The sequence below is a fragment of the Panthera onca genome, chromosome A2, assembly GCF_046562875.1.
Source record: "Panthera onca isolate mPanOnc1 chromosome A2, mPanOnc1 haplotype 2, whole genome shotgun sequence".
Lineage (NCBI taxonomy): Eukaryota > Metazoa > Chordata > Mammalia > Carnivora > Felidae > Panthera > Panthera onca.
In genome coordinates, this window is record NC_138340.1 from 56,907,408 (window position 1) to 56,924,420 (window position 17,013).

Consider the following 17,013-nt stretch of genomic DNA (forward strand, 5'->3'; position numbering starts at 1 on the left):
CATTCAGAAGAGGGAGGCTGCCCCCACTCCCACTCAGCAGGGGTCAGTCAGGTAAGTTTCAAATGGGCAAGGGGTAGGGATTCCAAGGCTGCAAGAGTCCTGGGTTTCATCAGGTCCTTCTTCCACCCTGGTGACAGGAGGGCTCGGGCACACTGATCACAGCCTCAGTGGGGGGAAGCAGTCTCAGGATGAGGGATGACGCTTATTTTTTCTCCTAAGCTCCATGTGTAATGAGTCCTAGTTTACACTGTCCCTCTGAGTCACTAGGGACAACACCTTTATCTTCCTTTTCTAGGATAGATGGCATTCATCTTGACCTTTTGGTGAACTCCTACCTAACCTTCAAGACCCCAGATCAGAAGTCATCTGATTAGTAGAGCTCTCCCTGACATACAGGCCTAGGCCCCAGCCCAGAGGGGAATTCATTCTTCTTTCCTTCCTGGCTCCCTAGCATCCTGGTTCTTGCTTCTATAACAGCACCCACGGCAGACTGTGTTCAACATTTCATTCAACTGTCCCAAACGAAGGTGCCCTGGGGGCCAGGCAAGGAACATAAAATGCAGCAAGACTGAGGTGCCTGGGTGAATCAGTCAGTGAAGCGTCTGACTCTTGGTTTCGGCTCAGGTCATGATCTCAAGGTTTCAAGAGGTGGAGCCCTGTGTTGGGCTCCGCGCTCACAGCGCAGAGCCTGCTTGGGATCCTCTGTCTCCCTCTCTCTCTATGCCTCCACCATTCACCATCTCCGTCTCTCAAAATAAAGAACTAAAAAAAAAAAAAAAAAAGTAGCAAGACAACAGAAAAGGAAATCCTGCCTAAAGCAAATCCAAAAAAAACACAAAAACTAACAAATGACCATTCTGTAGGCACACACACACACACACACACACACACAAAAACAGGTTTCTTAGTGGAAAACTGGCCTAGGGCTGTCTGTCTGGGGCTCTAGGTTTGTAAGTCTGTCTGTTGCCATCAAGAATAGGCTCTAGGGGAGCGTAGGTGGCTCAGTCATTTCAGTGTCCAACTCTTGATTTCAGCTCAAGTCATGATCTCAATGGGTTGTGGGTTCAAGCCCTGCATTGGGCTCCATGTTGAAAGTTCAGGGCCTACCTGAGATTCTCTCTCTCTCTCTCTCTCTGCCCCTCCCCTGCTCACTCTTGCTCTCTCAAAATAAATAAACTTAGGAAAAAAAAAAGAATGGGCTCTTGAGGGGAGAGACCCCATCTATTCTTTGTGTTACCAGCAACCTGGCACAGACCCAGGTACTCAACAATAAAGGAAGCTTTCTGAAGACAAGTCCTGGTAGTTGGGGCAGTGAGAGGGGACAAGAGGGGGACAACAGGCCCAGTGGGGCTAAAGCTTTTTTCCAGGGATCTGTGCCGGCTGTCCCCAAGGAGTGAGTTCACATGTGCCCCAGTGGAAAATCAGTTCTGCTCATTAGGTTAAAAGCATTGCTAGTGGTTGAGTTCCCAAAACCTATGTCTAGCACTGTCTCCTCCAGTGGAAAGAGAAGATTTTATTTGAACAGTCTTTCTCTTGCATGACGGAACAGACGACGCAAAGTTCCTTGCTAATTCAGAGTAGAAAAGGACCCTGGGAAAATGAGTTCTCAGGACAAAACTCTGAAAACTGGTCAGACTGACCCAAATACGAGTTCCTGAGTTATTTTTCGTCATGTCTTGGGATGTGGGGGGTCGAACCAGGAGGTGGAGTCTGCAGGCCACTCCTCCAGCCAGCTGCTGTCACTTCTGCCCCAGTCCTCCAGGGAAGAGGGTGGCCTGGGGCTTGCCAACCAGCCACAATCGAGACACGGGTGTGCCGTCAGGAGCGACAGTGACGTGCTGCCAAACGTCCAGTATGCTAGCTGAAGACAGGCAGCAGGAGGGCAGACACCGAGTGAGGGAGACAAGGGCGAGACAGGGAAGGGCAAGCAACGTGGCCCTGAACACAGATGGCTCCTCTGTGGCGGGCAGTGAGCGCTGGGGACGGACTCCTCAGTCCAGATTCCTCCTGCCCCCTAAACACAGCTGCTCCAGGTCCCAGCGTCACAGAGTTCTCATCCCCTGTTACAACGCAGCCCTCCTCGGCAGGTTACCCGTAGTCTGAGGTCAAAGAGCCATCAGGACTCTCGGGTTCCCGTTCTCCATCCGCCGAGGGGCCAAGGATGGTTCAGTAGCTTCCTGGAGTCGGTATTTCCTCACCAGGATCTTGGGAGGAGCAGCGACCAGCCCCCCTCTGCAGGGCTGCGGGGGGCACGGGGCGCAGGAAGGGTTCTAACGTGCTTCGAGAACATCAGGCACCACCAGTGTTACTGCTCACATCTGCCAGTCCATCTCATCCTCACGACAGCTCTAGAAGGTTTATGACTTTCTACACCAGGGGTCGAAGGGTCACAGGGAAGCCGTTGGCAGAAGAGCCTGGTCTGATTCTAAAACCCCATGACCTTTACTGTGTATGGCTCCTCCACAAACCTTAAATGCTTTGTTTGGTTTGGTTTTGTTTTCTTTCTTCCAAGAAACCTCACTGATGATTCATACCTCCTCCAGGAATCAGTCAAACCCCTTCCTGAACAGTCTGCATGGGGAAAAGGCACGACGTGGGAAAAAGACCAGAGCCTCTGACCAATGAGTCCTGCCTTGGTCGCTAGCAAAGGGCCACTGGCTCCCCAGGGACGCCCCTCCTCCTTCTCACAGGGAAGCGGAGACCATCCAGCACAACCCAAGCCCTTCCCCCCACCCGTCCCCCTTCCCTGCTGCCACCAAACTGCACTCACAGGCCCTTTGAGGTACTGCGGGGAAACAGAGAGGGACCTGACCCAAGCAGGGTGCCAGGAGGCCCCCCCACCTGATTCAGTGATCAGGCAGTCCCCCGCTAGGCCAGGAAGAGCCCATAACAAACAGGGTGGGCTGCTGGCTCCTTGTGGCAACAACCCATGCCTCCCAGGAAAGGCCGAGAACAAGCAACGGCAGCATTCCTAAAGCCACGGCCACAAGCTCAGACTCTCTGGGTAAACAGTCTGGTAGAGCCCTCACTGCCTCGACAGTAATTCCCTTAAGCCCACCGGCTTCTCTTTTTCCAAACTTCCTCAGCAGCAAGGACTCAGCCCACAGAAGGGTTGTATGCCATACGTCCCAAACTGAGCTCTGCCTTCCCTCAAGGTGTCCCTCCAGTGCCCTGCCACTAGGGTTAATGGAGAGTGCACCAAGCAGGGATACCCGTTCGGCCTTGACCCCTTGGGCGCCCCTCCACTCAGCCACAGCTGATCGTGCCTCCCGCCCGCATCAACCCTGAGGGACAAACAGTGGGTCTTCCAGAGAACGCTTCCCACAGCCCTCAGGAAACCGTTGACGCGCCTTCTATGTTCAGAAGTCTGGTCTTGAGCCCACTCCTTACGTTCATCCCTGCTCCCACCCCAACACACTCCAGCCACTTTGGACTTGGACGAACACCTACACTTCCTCTCCCACACCTCCATGGCTTTGTGCATATGTGGCTCTGGTAGCAAAGCCCCTTCTCTCTTTCCTCAATGGGACACTGACTCATCTTCCAGGGCCTACCTAAGCTTGAAACTCCCTGCCTCTGCAACCCTGGGGAGAGCGAACTGCTGCCTCCTCGGTGGCCCTGCAGCACTCAGCCAACACCCCTAGGACAGCCATGGCAACCACAGGGCCCTGCTTTGTGGGAACAGTCCTAATTTTCTTTTCTTCTCCTTCTTTTAAATATGTATTTATTTTGGGGGGAGCGCTAGCAAGGGAGGGGCAGAGAGAGGGGGACAGAGGATCTGAAGAGGGCTCTGCACTGACAGCAGCGAGCCCAATGTGGGGCTCGAACTCACGAACCGGGGGACCATGACCTGAGCTGAAGTCAGAGGCTCAACCAACTGGGCCACCCAGGCGTCCCGGTCCTAATTTTCCATATTTGGTCTTGTGGCCACAATAAATACACACATACTTACTTGTCAGGCCACATGCTCCAATTCTGGGTTCAGAAACTGGGTAGCAACATTCACAGCACTTCACGCTAGCTATCTGTTTACATATCTGTTCCCCCAACCAGATGTGAGCTCCTAAAGAACAGGGACTGTCTCTTATTCCCCTTTTTTCTCTTCAGAGCTTAGAACGGCGCCTGGGGAAAGAAGAGGTAGTTACAGAATGGATGGATAACCCATGAATGAGTCTCCATTTAATGATCTCCCCGATATGCAGTTGGTGTCTCAGGGTGTCAGATGGTAAATTCTACCAACAACTGTAATTAAGCTGGGCAGAGTACCTTCTAAACGTTAGGCGTTTTTCCCTTTCAATCCCATTTCATCTTGTCTGCTGCTCTAGGCAGAAAAGGCCAGGTCAAGGCCATGGCTCTGAAGTGATCCCCCAAGAAACAAGCTAAGAGCAAAAAGGAATCTTTTAACAATAAACGTGAACAGAGAAATCTGGCAGGCACTCCCCTCACCAAGTGATCAAAGAAGGCATCAGTACCAGGGGGTAACCTGGCAGCTGGTACTGCCTGCCGTGGTGCAAATGGGCAGCACACATTACCTATGATTCATTCTTGCCCAAACCATCCCACCCGAGCCAAAGTGAGCCTCTAACCCAATCTCCAGTTTACAGGAAATACAGGAGACAAAGGGACAAGTCCAAAGACGCCCCAAGGAAACCACAAGACAAATCCAGGGAGCGAATCTTAAAAAAGAAAAAAAAAATCAGTATCATAAAAAAAAAAAAAAAAAAAAAAAGGTAGCAAGGTGTTGTTCTGGACCAAGCCTGTACTAGACTCTGGTTCAAAGAGGAAACACACTATAAAAGACATTTGGGAGAAAAGTTGGAAAAGCTTAAAAATCAGCTAGACAGTAGAAGCTATTATAGAAATACAATTGACCCTTGAACAATGTGGGGGTTAGACGCGCCAACCCCCTGGGCAGTTGAAAATCTGGGGGTAACTTTGGACTCTCAAAAACGTATCTACTAATAGCTTAACTGTTGACTGGAAGACTTGTAGATAACATAAACAGTCAATTAGCATGTATTTTATATGTTATATGTACTATATACTATATTCTTACAATAAAATAAGCTAGAGAAAGTAATGTTATTAAGAAAGCCATAATCCCTACGATTGCACTACTAGGTGTTTATCCACGGGATACAGGTGTGCTGTTTCGAAGGGACACATGCACCCCCATGTTTATAGCAGCACTATCAACAATAGCCAAAGTATGGAAAGAGCCCAAATGTCCATCGACAGATGAATGGATAAAGAAGATGTGGTATATATCTACAATGGAGTATCACTCGGCAATCAAAAAGAATAAAATCTTGCCATTTGCAACTACGTGGATGGAACTAGAAGGTATTATGCTAAGTGAAATTAGTCAGAGAAAGACAAACATCCTATGACTTCACTCATATGAGGACTTCAGAGACAAAACAGATCAACATAAGGGAAGGGATGGGAAACCAGGGAGGGGGACAAAACAGAAGAGACTCATGAATATGGAGAACAAACTGAGGGTTACTGGAGGGGTTGTGGGAGGGGGTGGGGGGATGGGCTAAGTGGGTAAGGGGCACTAAGGAATCTATTCCTGAAATCATTGTTGCACTAAATGCTAACTAATTTGGATGTAAATTTAAACAAACAAACAAACAAACATAAATAAATAAATAAAAAGAAAGAAAGAAAGTCATTAGGAAGAGGGATGCCTGGGTGGCTCAGTCGGTTAAGCACCCAATTCTTGATTTCGACTCAGGTCATGATCTCGCAGTTTGTGAGTTGAAGCCTCACACTGGGCTCTGTGGTGACAGTGTGGAGCCTGCTTGGGATTCTCTCTCCCTCTCTTTGTCTCTGCCCCTCCCCCTGCTGGTGCGCTCGCCCTCTCTCCAAATAGATAAATAAATTTAAAAAAATTATATTACATATACAGAAAGATAAGGCACACAGCAAAATACAAACAGTGGCTGAATCCAGGCAGAGGACAGTTTCGCGGTGTACTGTGTTCTTTCACCCTTTCTGTTACGCTTGAAAGTTGTCACAGTAAAAAGTCAGGGAAAATGAGAGTATTAATAACAACCTCAGAATGAAGGTATTACAGATATGAAAAAAACCAGCTAGAGATCTTGGGAACGAAAATCGTATTTGTCAAAATAAAGAAACCGAGAGATGAATGATCAGAACAGATACAGCTCAAAAGGAAATCGTTGTGCCAGAAGGTAGAGCCCAGGTTTTGTCCAGAATACAACACAACAGAACACAACGCTGTTAAAGTGGAGGAGAAGGCAAGCGATGTGGAGAAGAGACCCTAAGTTCCAGCTCCTGTCCCATGCAAGCTCTGGAGGAGAGAACAGGGAAAATGACAAGAAGGAGCTTATGAGAGACATTTTAAAAAATTCCTTAGGCCTTCAGAAGTATAGGAATTTTCATACTGTTTCTATCTAATGCATAATGCCAAAAAAAAAAAATCAACAATGATCTGACACGCAAGTTTTAGATGATTTCAACGTGGAAATTGGGGATGAGGAGGCAATAAACACACAGGGAGAATGTGCCAGGTTCTTGTACTCTTAGGGTCAAAGAAATAAATGCTGATTCTAGACCGCAGGTAGAAAAATGTAAGTTTGAATACGCATTTAACATTTAACAAGATAAGTAGAAATAGGGTATATGGATTTCCCAACTACTAGAGGGTAGCATGGGAGACAGACAAATATTGGATCCGCCAAAGGCAAAGACGTACTTCGTGACGTGGAAAAAGGCAGTCACTGAACAGTGAGGGCAGAAGGCTTCATCCAGTTCGTTCAACAACAGAGAGGGGGCAGTGGAATAGGGACACAGCAGAGCTCACATTCCCTCCCGGGCCTGGGAACCAACAAGAAAGCGTGTGATGTGGGGTGGTGGTAAATGGTAGGAAGAAAAAAAAAGTAAGGCAAGTAAAGGATATAAAGGAACGCAGACCGCGAAAACGTTATGCTTAGCGAAAGAAGCTAGATGCGGGAATACCCGCCACATTGTGGGTTCCACTTACACAGAATGTCCAGAACAGGCAATCTATAGAGGCAGAAAGTAGACAGGTGGTTGCCAGGGGCATGGGGAGGCAGCAACAAGAGCGACTGCTAACAGGTAGAAGGTGTCTCTTGGGGCGATGAAAATACCTGGCAATTAAGTGTGCTGACAGTTATACAACTCTGTGAGTACACGTCATCACCACCCTGAACTGAACATTTTCAATGAGGGAGTTCTACGGGATATGGATTATATCTCAGTAAAGACTTTTTTTCATTTTTTTTTTAAGTTTATTTATTTATTTTGAGAGAGACAGAGACAATGTGAGCAGAGGAGGGGCAGAGAGAGAAAGGGAGAAAGAGAATCTCAAGCAGGCTCTGCACTGTCAGCAAAGAGCCCGATGCAGAGCTCGAACTCATGAAACGGTGAGATCGTGACCTGAGCTGAACCAGAGAGTCAGACGCTTAACCAACTGAGCCACCCAGGCACCCCAAGATTTTTTTTTAATGTTTATTTATTTTTGAGAGAGAGACAGAGTGTAAGCAGGGGAGGGGTGGAGAGAGAAGGAGACACAGAATCAGGCTCCAGGCTCCGAGCTGTCAGCACAGCTGTGGGGCTCAAACTCAGGAACTGTGAGATCATGACCTGAGCCGAAGTCAGACGCTTAACCGACTGAGTCACCCAGGTTCCCCCCAAGAATTTTTTTTTTTTTTTTAAGTAGACTCCACACCCAGGGTGGAGGCCAACGCAGGGCTTGAACTCACGACCCTGAGATCAAGACCTGGGCTGAAATCAAGAGTCAGAGGCTGAACTGACAGAGCCACCCAGGCACCCCAATAAAGATTTTTTTTTTAAAGGAACTTGGTAGAACGCTACTTTAGACAAGCTAGTCCAGTAAGGCCAACTCATGTAAAGCAAAATAACAATCTGTTGATGTTTACACACATGTGCACACACGCAGAGCAAACTGCCCCAAAGCATCTTAATAGCCACGGCCTTCCATCCATTACCACGCTCCTGCTCAGAGGCAGGGGAAACCCTGACTGGTAAAAAGAAGAATCTAGTGGGAATTCTATAGCTTGGAGTCCTTTTAATACTTAATGAGTTTTTCATGTTAGGCTTGAAAGTACCAACTGTGTGACCATTTTGCATCAAATTAGCCCAACTTTGCCAATTAAATTTTAAGAGATCAGGCTTTGTTTTTTGAACTTTTTTTAGTGTTTATTTATTTTTGAGAGAGAGACAGAGTACAAGTGGGGGGTGGGGGGGGGGGAGAGAGAGAGAGAGACAGAATCTGAAGCAGGCTCCAGGCTCCGTACTGTCAGCACAGAGCCCAACGCAGGACTCGAACTCACGAACCGTGAGATCATGACCTGAGCCGAAGTCGGACACTTAACCGACTGAGCCACCAAGGTGTCCCAAGAGATCAGGCCTTTTAGCAAACTAGTCTATAAAACTTTCCCCATCAACTTGTGCTGTGGTGGTACTATTTCTCAAAAGTCATAAAATCAAACAAAACAAAACATGGAGTTCCCCGTAAGGTCTCCTGCTCTCATCAGTCATTTAACTCGCCTCCCTGGCCAGGAGCCCTTCAGCTGATGCGTGAACCCCACTCTTCAAGCAGAGCCCCACCGTCACCCTTTCCCGCTTAGAAGACTCTCCCTTCTCCCTCCTTCTCTACCCTTCCCTCCCTCTCACTACTTGCTCGTTCACTCAGTCAGCACGTATCAAGGGCTTATTCTGGGGAAAATAACCCAAAGAAAACCCTAGAGTCAGAGTGCACACAGAGGTATTTAATTTACCTTGTGGTTTCAATAATAAAATAGACTCTTTTCTATGTATTTCAAAGAATGTTCATGTGTTTTATAAAATTGATCTTTTTCTATGTAATTCATCTATCACGTAAACATGGCAAGATATGCACAATTCAGAGCTAGCGAACTGAAGTTTATTCTGACGGCTTTGATCCACTTTTTCATCACGAAATCACCTACTGTTTGTGTATCCATTAGAGAGTTAAAACCCAAGAATAAAAAAACAAGTTAAATAAATTTTAAAAAATCAAAGTTTTTCATTAGAAAATGTAAACGGAATATTTTTAATTTTAAAAACTATTGGATTTTTACCCTTCTCAGGCATGAAAATGGCAGGAGTGGAGGTTACCTGGCTTGAAATTATAAGAAAAATTTTTTTCAGTGAAATGGTCCAACATCCTCACCATCAGCAACCGTAACCCACTAACCATCAGCTGTGAGCCTCTCACATCAAGATGCACAGCATCCCCGGGGCACCTGGGTGGCTCAGTTGGCTAAGCGTCTGATTCTTGATTTCGACTCCGCTCATGATCCCACAAATTTGTGGGATCGAGCCCTGCATCGGGCTTGGGATTCTCTCTCTCGGCCTCTCCCCCGCTCATGTGCACGTGCTCTCTCTCAAAATAAATAAACTTAAAAAAAAAAAAAAAAAAAAAAAAAGGATGAATGGCATCCCTTTAAAAAGCGGTTGCCTCAAGACGGGACACACTCCAATGACCTGTCACTGCCCAACACACACTGCAGTTGCCATGAGGGCACATGGGCAAGCCCGCTGGCCTGCCATACACCAGATTTGCGATTTTATAGTCAGACCTCGTTTTGGACTGAAGAACTGCTTAACACTGTGGCAGGTGTTCAAATACATCCCTTAAAGTCCTGCCAAAAGTAAGAGCTGCAGGGTGCCTGGGTGGCTCAGTCGGTTAAGCGTCCCACTCTTTGATTTCGGCTCAGGCCATGATCTCATGGTTCATGAGTTTGAGCCCCACATCAGGCTCTGTGCTGGCAGTGAGGAGACTGGGATTCTGTCTCTCCCTCTCTCACTTGTTCTCTCTCTCTCTCTCTCAAATAAATAAACTTAAAAAAAAAAAGATCTGTACATTCTGAAGAATTTGAATAAGGATCATCACAGCTGGTTAAACATCTGGGAAATACATGTACAATTTTTCAAGGAGACTCTTGAAAGGCGCAGCACCCGTGGACACATCAGGTTCTGGGGTTGCTATTTTTTACAAATCAGGCACATCGCTCCTTAGTCACGCTCCAAATTTGGGATGCTGTCACCTCAAACGTTGACGAATAGGTGAGAAAACCTCTAAGAACCGCCGATGCTCACACACCTCATCTCGGGTTAAATTCGCCTCTTTCCAATCTGGGAAACAGAGGCTTACGAGCACAGTAGAGCAAGTAAGATCAGAGAAGTCCATGTGTGTCGTGGTGTATATACAGGAGCTGCTAATGAGAAATGGTCTTCACTTACTAATCCCTCCCAGCGGGCTGGAGGGATCCTCTAACAGTCCTTGCTTGGGTTCTGTCGCTATGTGTTCAACAGGACAGCATTCTGTAAGCCATTCTAGAAGATGGGCTTTTTCTTTTGTTCGTACCAGCCAAATGCACCACTTTACCCAATTCATCTGAATTAACAAGGATTTGTGTAACAAGCACCTGGCATCAGGATGCTGCTTCGGTACTGCTAATTCAAAACACACAAAGAGTGTGAAATGCAAGTGATATATGACAGCCCAGATATTGAACTCATTCCTCCCCAACCTTTCTGCGTGTGTGTGGTGTTGGTGCAGGTACTACCGGGCGGGGAGTGGGGGAGGGCATGGCCAACAATGAGCAGAAGCACCGGGAGCCAGAAGGCTCAGTTCTGTTCAGATCTGTCACCCGCAGGCCTCCATGTCCTGCTCTGTAAGATGAGGGTCTCTCTCACAGGGTGGCCACGGAGAAACCCCATATGGGTAGGTAAGACAGGGATTCTTCCTGCATTCACTGACAGGGTAACAGATCAGTGAAATGACTTGCGTAAGGTCCGCTGTGCACCCAAGCTTCCTGACTCGCCACATCACTCGCTCGCTCTCTCTCCCAGGTGATTTCCATACCAATGTCAGCACCCATTTACTGATGATCTGCAATGGGCCATGTCCCTAAAGTGAAGGGGTTTGCAGGGTTTGAGGGTGAAGCCGGTAAGAGGAGGTGACATCACACGCCTAAAGGGCTACGTGGCAAAGCCAAGATTTTAAGGTGGTAAATCTTTTTTTTTTTTTTAATTTTTTTTCAACGTTTTTTATTTATTTTTGGGACAGAGAGAGACAGAGCATGAACGGGGGAGGGGCAGAGAGAGAGGGAGACACAGAATTGGAAACAGGCTCCAGGCTCCGAGCCATCGGCCCAGAGCCTGACGTGGGGCTCGAACTCACAGACCGCGAGATCGTGACCTGGCTGAAGTCGGACGCTTAACCCACTGCGCCACCCAGGCGCCCCAAGGTGGTAAATCTTAAGGAGCAGCGTGGGTCTGCTCCTGGAGCTCGTTCCACGGTCTTTCCGCTACACGTGCTGCCTCAGGACGGTCAGAAACCTCAGCAAGGTTTATTTTGCAACAGGGATAGCTGTCATTCTCATCAAGAACAGATTTCCTCGGACAACCAGCACGACCCAGTACTTCTTTCTTATCTAACAGTCCTTTTGCTATTTCTGATCAAAACTGAAAAAGTCCAACCAATATGACCCAAGTAGGAAAAGCACCTGATCCGAACCACAAAATCCCGATTGGAAGGACCGAGGATGCAAACTTTAAAAGAAGGCAATGCCTATTTCCCTGCCCCTGCCCCCTCTTTTGGAAGTGCCAGGCTACAAAAACAAAGATTACTTGTAGGGCCCGGGGAAGCTTGAGAGCCAAGGCCCAAGGTCCTGAAATCTGGAGGCCCAGGCCCAAGGGCATAAACTTTACCTCTGTGAAGGAGAGATCTGGCAACCTCCCCAACAAGGGGAGAGTGAACCCGACAGAGAGCTGAATAAAGGGGGTACAATTCGACAAGGCTAACCTCTGTGTGTGGACTTGAGGCCTGTGTCCCCAGTGATCTGCAAAACGAGTTTACATAACAGGCCTTTGTATTGTCCCAGATAAGAGAGAGTAGAGGAGCGGTCAGAATGTTTTAAGGATTTAGAACCGGCTGAGATTTCCTGGGGGACAGTGAGGTGGGCGGGGCGGGGAGTGAGGGGTGGAGGAGGGGCGAGTTAAGAAAATCACCTGTCTGCTCTGAGGAGGAAAAATGGTAACAACAGCAATAATAATGTAAGTCCTCATATTTGCAATTCCTTGATTTTATCTGCAACGTCACTTTCAGGATAGACCAGAAATGAGTAACACTGGTTGTCTCTTCTTAGAGGGCACCACAGAGTTGGGGGTCAAAGGGAGATTTTTTTTTTTTTTAACTGTATGCCCTTTTATGTCTTCGAAATTTTGAAATTCTGGACCACGTGGATGGATCATCCATTCAAAAATATGTAAGGGGAATTTTTACACTATTTTAAGTACGTCCATAGTTTTCCAACAGCCCTAAGAAACAAGCAAAGATCATTAGTCCCAATTCAAAAATGAGGAAGCAAGCCATGGGCTCCAAGAAGGGAAAAGGAATTCGCCACGGTTGTGCCAGAGCTGGATGGAAGATTCCGACCTTCAGACTCCTAAGCCAGTGCTCTCTTTCAGAGACTGCACGGTGTGCAAGATGGCGCCCCCAGGTTCACTCTTGAAGTTCAACCTGCATAGCCAGCACCTCAGGAATCCCCATGAGGTTGGGCACAGGAACCTGTCACCCCATAAGGTGTCTTCCTAGCCAGCACAGCAGGCTCTGTGGGCTGTTCAAGGCTGGCTAGATGTTCTGTTAGTGGACAAACATGCTGGAACTCACTGAGGCTTCAACCCTTATTACTGAAAAATCTATGAAATGCCCAAGTCCACATTCTTGTCTCAAAGTGCGGTGGCTGCAACTGCATTTTTACTAGATTCATTAACTTGCAGACTCTGAGGGTCATTATTATGAACTCAGAGGGACTCAGATGGGGGGCGGGCGGGGGAGGCAGAGAGGTGTTGAGTATGAAAACAAGCACTAGGCTTGGGACCCAGGCAGACCCTGGGCTCAAGTCCTGGTTTTGCCACTGATTTGTGTGTAGCCTTGGGCATGCTGGTCACTTCATTTATTTTGGCCTCAGCTTCCCCTCTATTAATAAAAATCAATGCACAAACATGTACTGCACATCATGTGTCTTAACAATGTGCTAGGGACTCATAGGCCCATAAGGCAGACTAGATCCCTGTGCTTCCAAGGAGCTGATACACATCGTACAGGAGGGGACCAACAAACGAGGTAATTTCAAGTCCTAATAAGTGCTATGAACTTATACTGTAATGGGAGAGAGGGTCTAGAACGTCAGGGAAGGCCTCTCTCTGAAGAGAAGGCATTTGCAGTGGGAGCCAAATAATGAAGCAGCAAGGGGATACAGGAACACGGTATGATAGGCAGGGGGACAGATACAAAGACCCCAAGGCAGAAAGGGCTAGCAAGGCTAGACAGCAGCAAGTGAGGGACAGAGGGAGGGACATGAAATCAGCCCAGGTAGACGGGGGCCCACCTCCTCAGGTAAGGAGTCTGGATGTTATTGTGGTTGCAACAGGAAGTGACTATAGAAATAAGGAAGTCTGATTAGATCTGTGACATTTCAAACAGTTTTTAGCAGAACGTTTCAGTCAAATAGAAACAAGTGGACCCTCAATACAGAAGTGGATAAAAGGAGTATTACTCTGGCTGGGTGAGAAGCCAGAACCTGTAGCCCCTTGGCCTTCCCCCTTCACCCCTGCAGCAGTACCCCACCCCAGCTGCCCTGCCTAGCACTGGCGTTCAGAGGGGCTGGAAAAACACCGGGTGATCTATCTCTGGGTTGTTGGAGCTCTAACAAAAGCCTGTGGCACACGGAGAGGAGGTTTGGGAGATCATGTTGGATGCTTGTTGGAACCCCAACAGCCCCTGGAAAGGTTTTAAACTAAATCCCTGATACGGACACACTTTCTGCAGGAACAATAACAATAAAATCTAGCTCACCAAAGGTTCCAGTTAAAATCACATTGCTGAAACTATAGGGACAGAAAACAGATCGGTGATTGCCAGGGGCTGGGGTGAAGGGAGGACACTGACACAAAGGGACACAAGGGAACTTTCTGGGTCGCTGGAAGTATTCTATATTGTGATTGTGGGGGTGATTATGGGACTGTATACGTTTGTCAAAATTGACAGAACAGCACACCTAAAATGGGAAATGTTTAAGGAGCATAAATTAAACTTTAATAAACCTGGTGAGTTTTTTGAGGGGAGAAAAAAAAGACAGCTCCTAGGTGTTTTATGGATGAGGAAACAGACTCAGAAAGCAAAAGTGACTTGCTCCTTCTGAGTCAGTAGAACCCCAAAAGTCCCCCACCCACTACTGCTCACAGTTTTTTGTGTTTTTTGTAGTCTTTTTTGCTCAGTTTTAATTCAAAGCCTCTTTAGCATCCTGGGCCTCAGGTTTCTCTGACTACAAAATGAAGAGATAAATAATTGCCAAAGACTTTCCCACTCCAAACAATCAGATTCTAAGAAGCAGTCTGGTGTAAGGGGAAAGACCTCAGTGCTGTGGAGACTGAAACAGTGGAAGAAAATTCCCACTGCTACCATTACCTGCTGTGTGCCCTGGGGCAAGCCTGTCCTATGCCAGACAGGGTTAATAAGGACACATCTGTAGGGGTGCCTGGGTGGCTCAGGCAGTCAAGCATCTGACTCTTGATTTTGGCTCAGGTCAGGATCTCACAGTCGTGAGATGGAACCCCACGTCAGGCTCTGCGCTAACAGCGCAAAGCCTGCTTGAGATTCTCTCTCCCTCTCTCGCTGCCCCCTCCCCCTCTCAAAATAAATAAACATTAAACACACACACACACACAGCTGTAAAACAGCTGGCACACAACAGACTCTCAACTACCACGTTGTGAGTCACAATAGCCGTCGTAACTACCCAGGGGTTTTACCATCCCCATACTGTTCTGAATGAGGAGGTGACCATAAGGAAAAGAAATCACAAACTGCCCGCGCTGCATTGCATAACCTGTGCCCGGGTACACAGTACACCCTGGGCTCCACCGGGGCACAGGCTGTTATCACACCAGGTAAACAGGAACACACTGCCCCCTCCTTGACCACCGTCAGCACCCAGTCACCACAAACACTTGGGTGCAGGAGAAGGCCGACAGCTCACAGGAACACCACGGCTATTTATGCCTATATTTTAGGCACTCCGCTTTCCCTGTGGCTGCTGGCATCATCACAGGGCACAGACTCATCCAGAGACACACCCCACCCATCCTACAGCCCTTTCCCTCACCATCTGCTCCAAAGGGGTGGTCCCAAATAATGACTCAAAGCTGCCTGCCACACGCTGCTCCTTTTTTCTGCTCTCCGAAAGAAACCAAAACACACAGAAACCGAAAAGACTGTTTAAAAACAACAACCACACACAAACAAACAACAAACGCTTCAGGTAGGGAGTTTCTGCTTCCTCTGGCACATCCATTCTAGGGGCACTGTGGTCATGTAAAGTTTGTTGGCTTACTTTTTCTCCACGGAGAGACAGGAGGTAGGCAACACCCACAAATTATCCCAATTCTGCAGAAACAAAGAGCGAAGTACCCTGGCAAAAGGCAAACATGAGCAGGGCTCCAGCGGCCCAGGGACGCAAAGCACCAGAGCATCAGGCCTCAAGGGACTTCAGTACTCTGGTTCATCTTCTAGAAAACACAGAGATAACAGGAGAAAACACTTGCCCTGTGCCGCCCCTGCCCGGTGCTCTTAAGAGCCGTCCTGGAGATCATGTGAATTCAAAACCATGAAAGAATGGAAAAGATTTCTGCACAGCTCAGTTAAGTAAAGTTACTGGGCAAAAACAATGCTCGGTCCTGGCCACGATCTCCTAACTCTATTAGGGAGAGCTGGCACCCAGGTTAAGAAAACTCTGATTCATTAATCACAAATATTATTTATCAAACCACTGCCAGGACATTGTGGCAACTACATCCTGCTGTTTCTATTCAGAGCCATTGCCAAAGTTTGGTCCTCTCCCCCACCTTCCGGTATCTGTGAACTTTTCAGTTTCTATCAAACTCCAGATGGGGGAGGGGACCCAGTGCTGGCCCTAGTCGAGTAAAGTTCCACCACCAGGTCCACAAAGAGACTGCAGGGAGGCGTGGCCAGGCCGGAAATTCTGACAAAAAGTTTTGGCCCTCCGGTCCTAGAAGCAACTACTTCCTGATCCTTTCTAGTCGTGGAGGGAGGGGGGAAGGGGTAGTTTTCTGGCCGGGTTCTCCCAGCCCGGGGCCGAGCTAGGGCCTTCGATCGCGGTGGGGAAGGGTCAGGCCAACCATGGGCCCTTCTATACCCCGCACTCCGAGGCGCTCTGCTGCCTTCCACCGGCGAAGTTATTTTGGAGCAAAGTGCCCCCAGGGTGTGAGCTCGGGAGGGCAGGGACTCCTCCCCCACACTATCCCCAAACACACACACCCACACCCGCACACACACACCCCAAGGCCGGCGCTCTGAGGACTGAACCTGACCTAGACCCTAAGGCCCAGGCCTGCTACTACAGGAGGAAGGGTAAGGGGAAATGAAAGGGGTTTGTCAGAACCTCAGAACAATCCGGGGCGCTCGCTGCGGTCTGGGGTTGAACCAGCCCCTGCCCCCGCTGGGGGAGCGCGCCTTCCGGGGTCCCTGGTCGACCCCCAGTGCCCGTCGTTGCCCCGGCCGCGCCGCAGTCAGAGAAGGCCAAACCACCCCCCGCGCGGCGACCCCAGGCCGGGCCTCCCACCTTGACCCGCTTGCCCTGGACCTCCAGCGTCTTCATGGTGAAGTCGACGCCGATGGTGCTGCCCTGACGCTCGGAGAAGGCGCCCGTCTTGAAGCGCTGCACCACGCACGTCTTGCCCACGCTCGCGTCGCCCACCAGCACCAGCTTGAACAGGAAATCGTACTGCTCGTCCGGGTCCCCCTGGCCCGGGCCCGGCCCCGCCATGGCCGCGCGGGAGCCAAAGGGCCGGCGCTCCGGACGCTGGGGGCAGCCCGGGCTGACGGAAGCTACGGACCGCCAGGCGACGTGGAACCACCGCAACACCTGAAGAAGGGGTGCAGCCGAC

General features: G+C 48.8%; 1 protein-coding gene across 1 annotated transcript in view; it reads right to left on the bottom strand.

The window, feature by feature from the left end:
• RAB43 (RAB43, member RAS oncogene family) overlaps window positions 1–17,013 on the bottom strand; it is a 33,201-nt gene extending 16,188 nt beyond the window's left edge. The window contains exon 1 of the mRNA XM_060631895.3: window positions 16,689–17,013. Within this exon, the coding sequence (XP_060487878.1) occupies window positions 16,689–16,892 (204 nt within the window). The 5' untranslated portion in view covers window positions 16,893–17,013. The remainder of the gene's footprint in view (window positions 1–16,688) is intronic.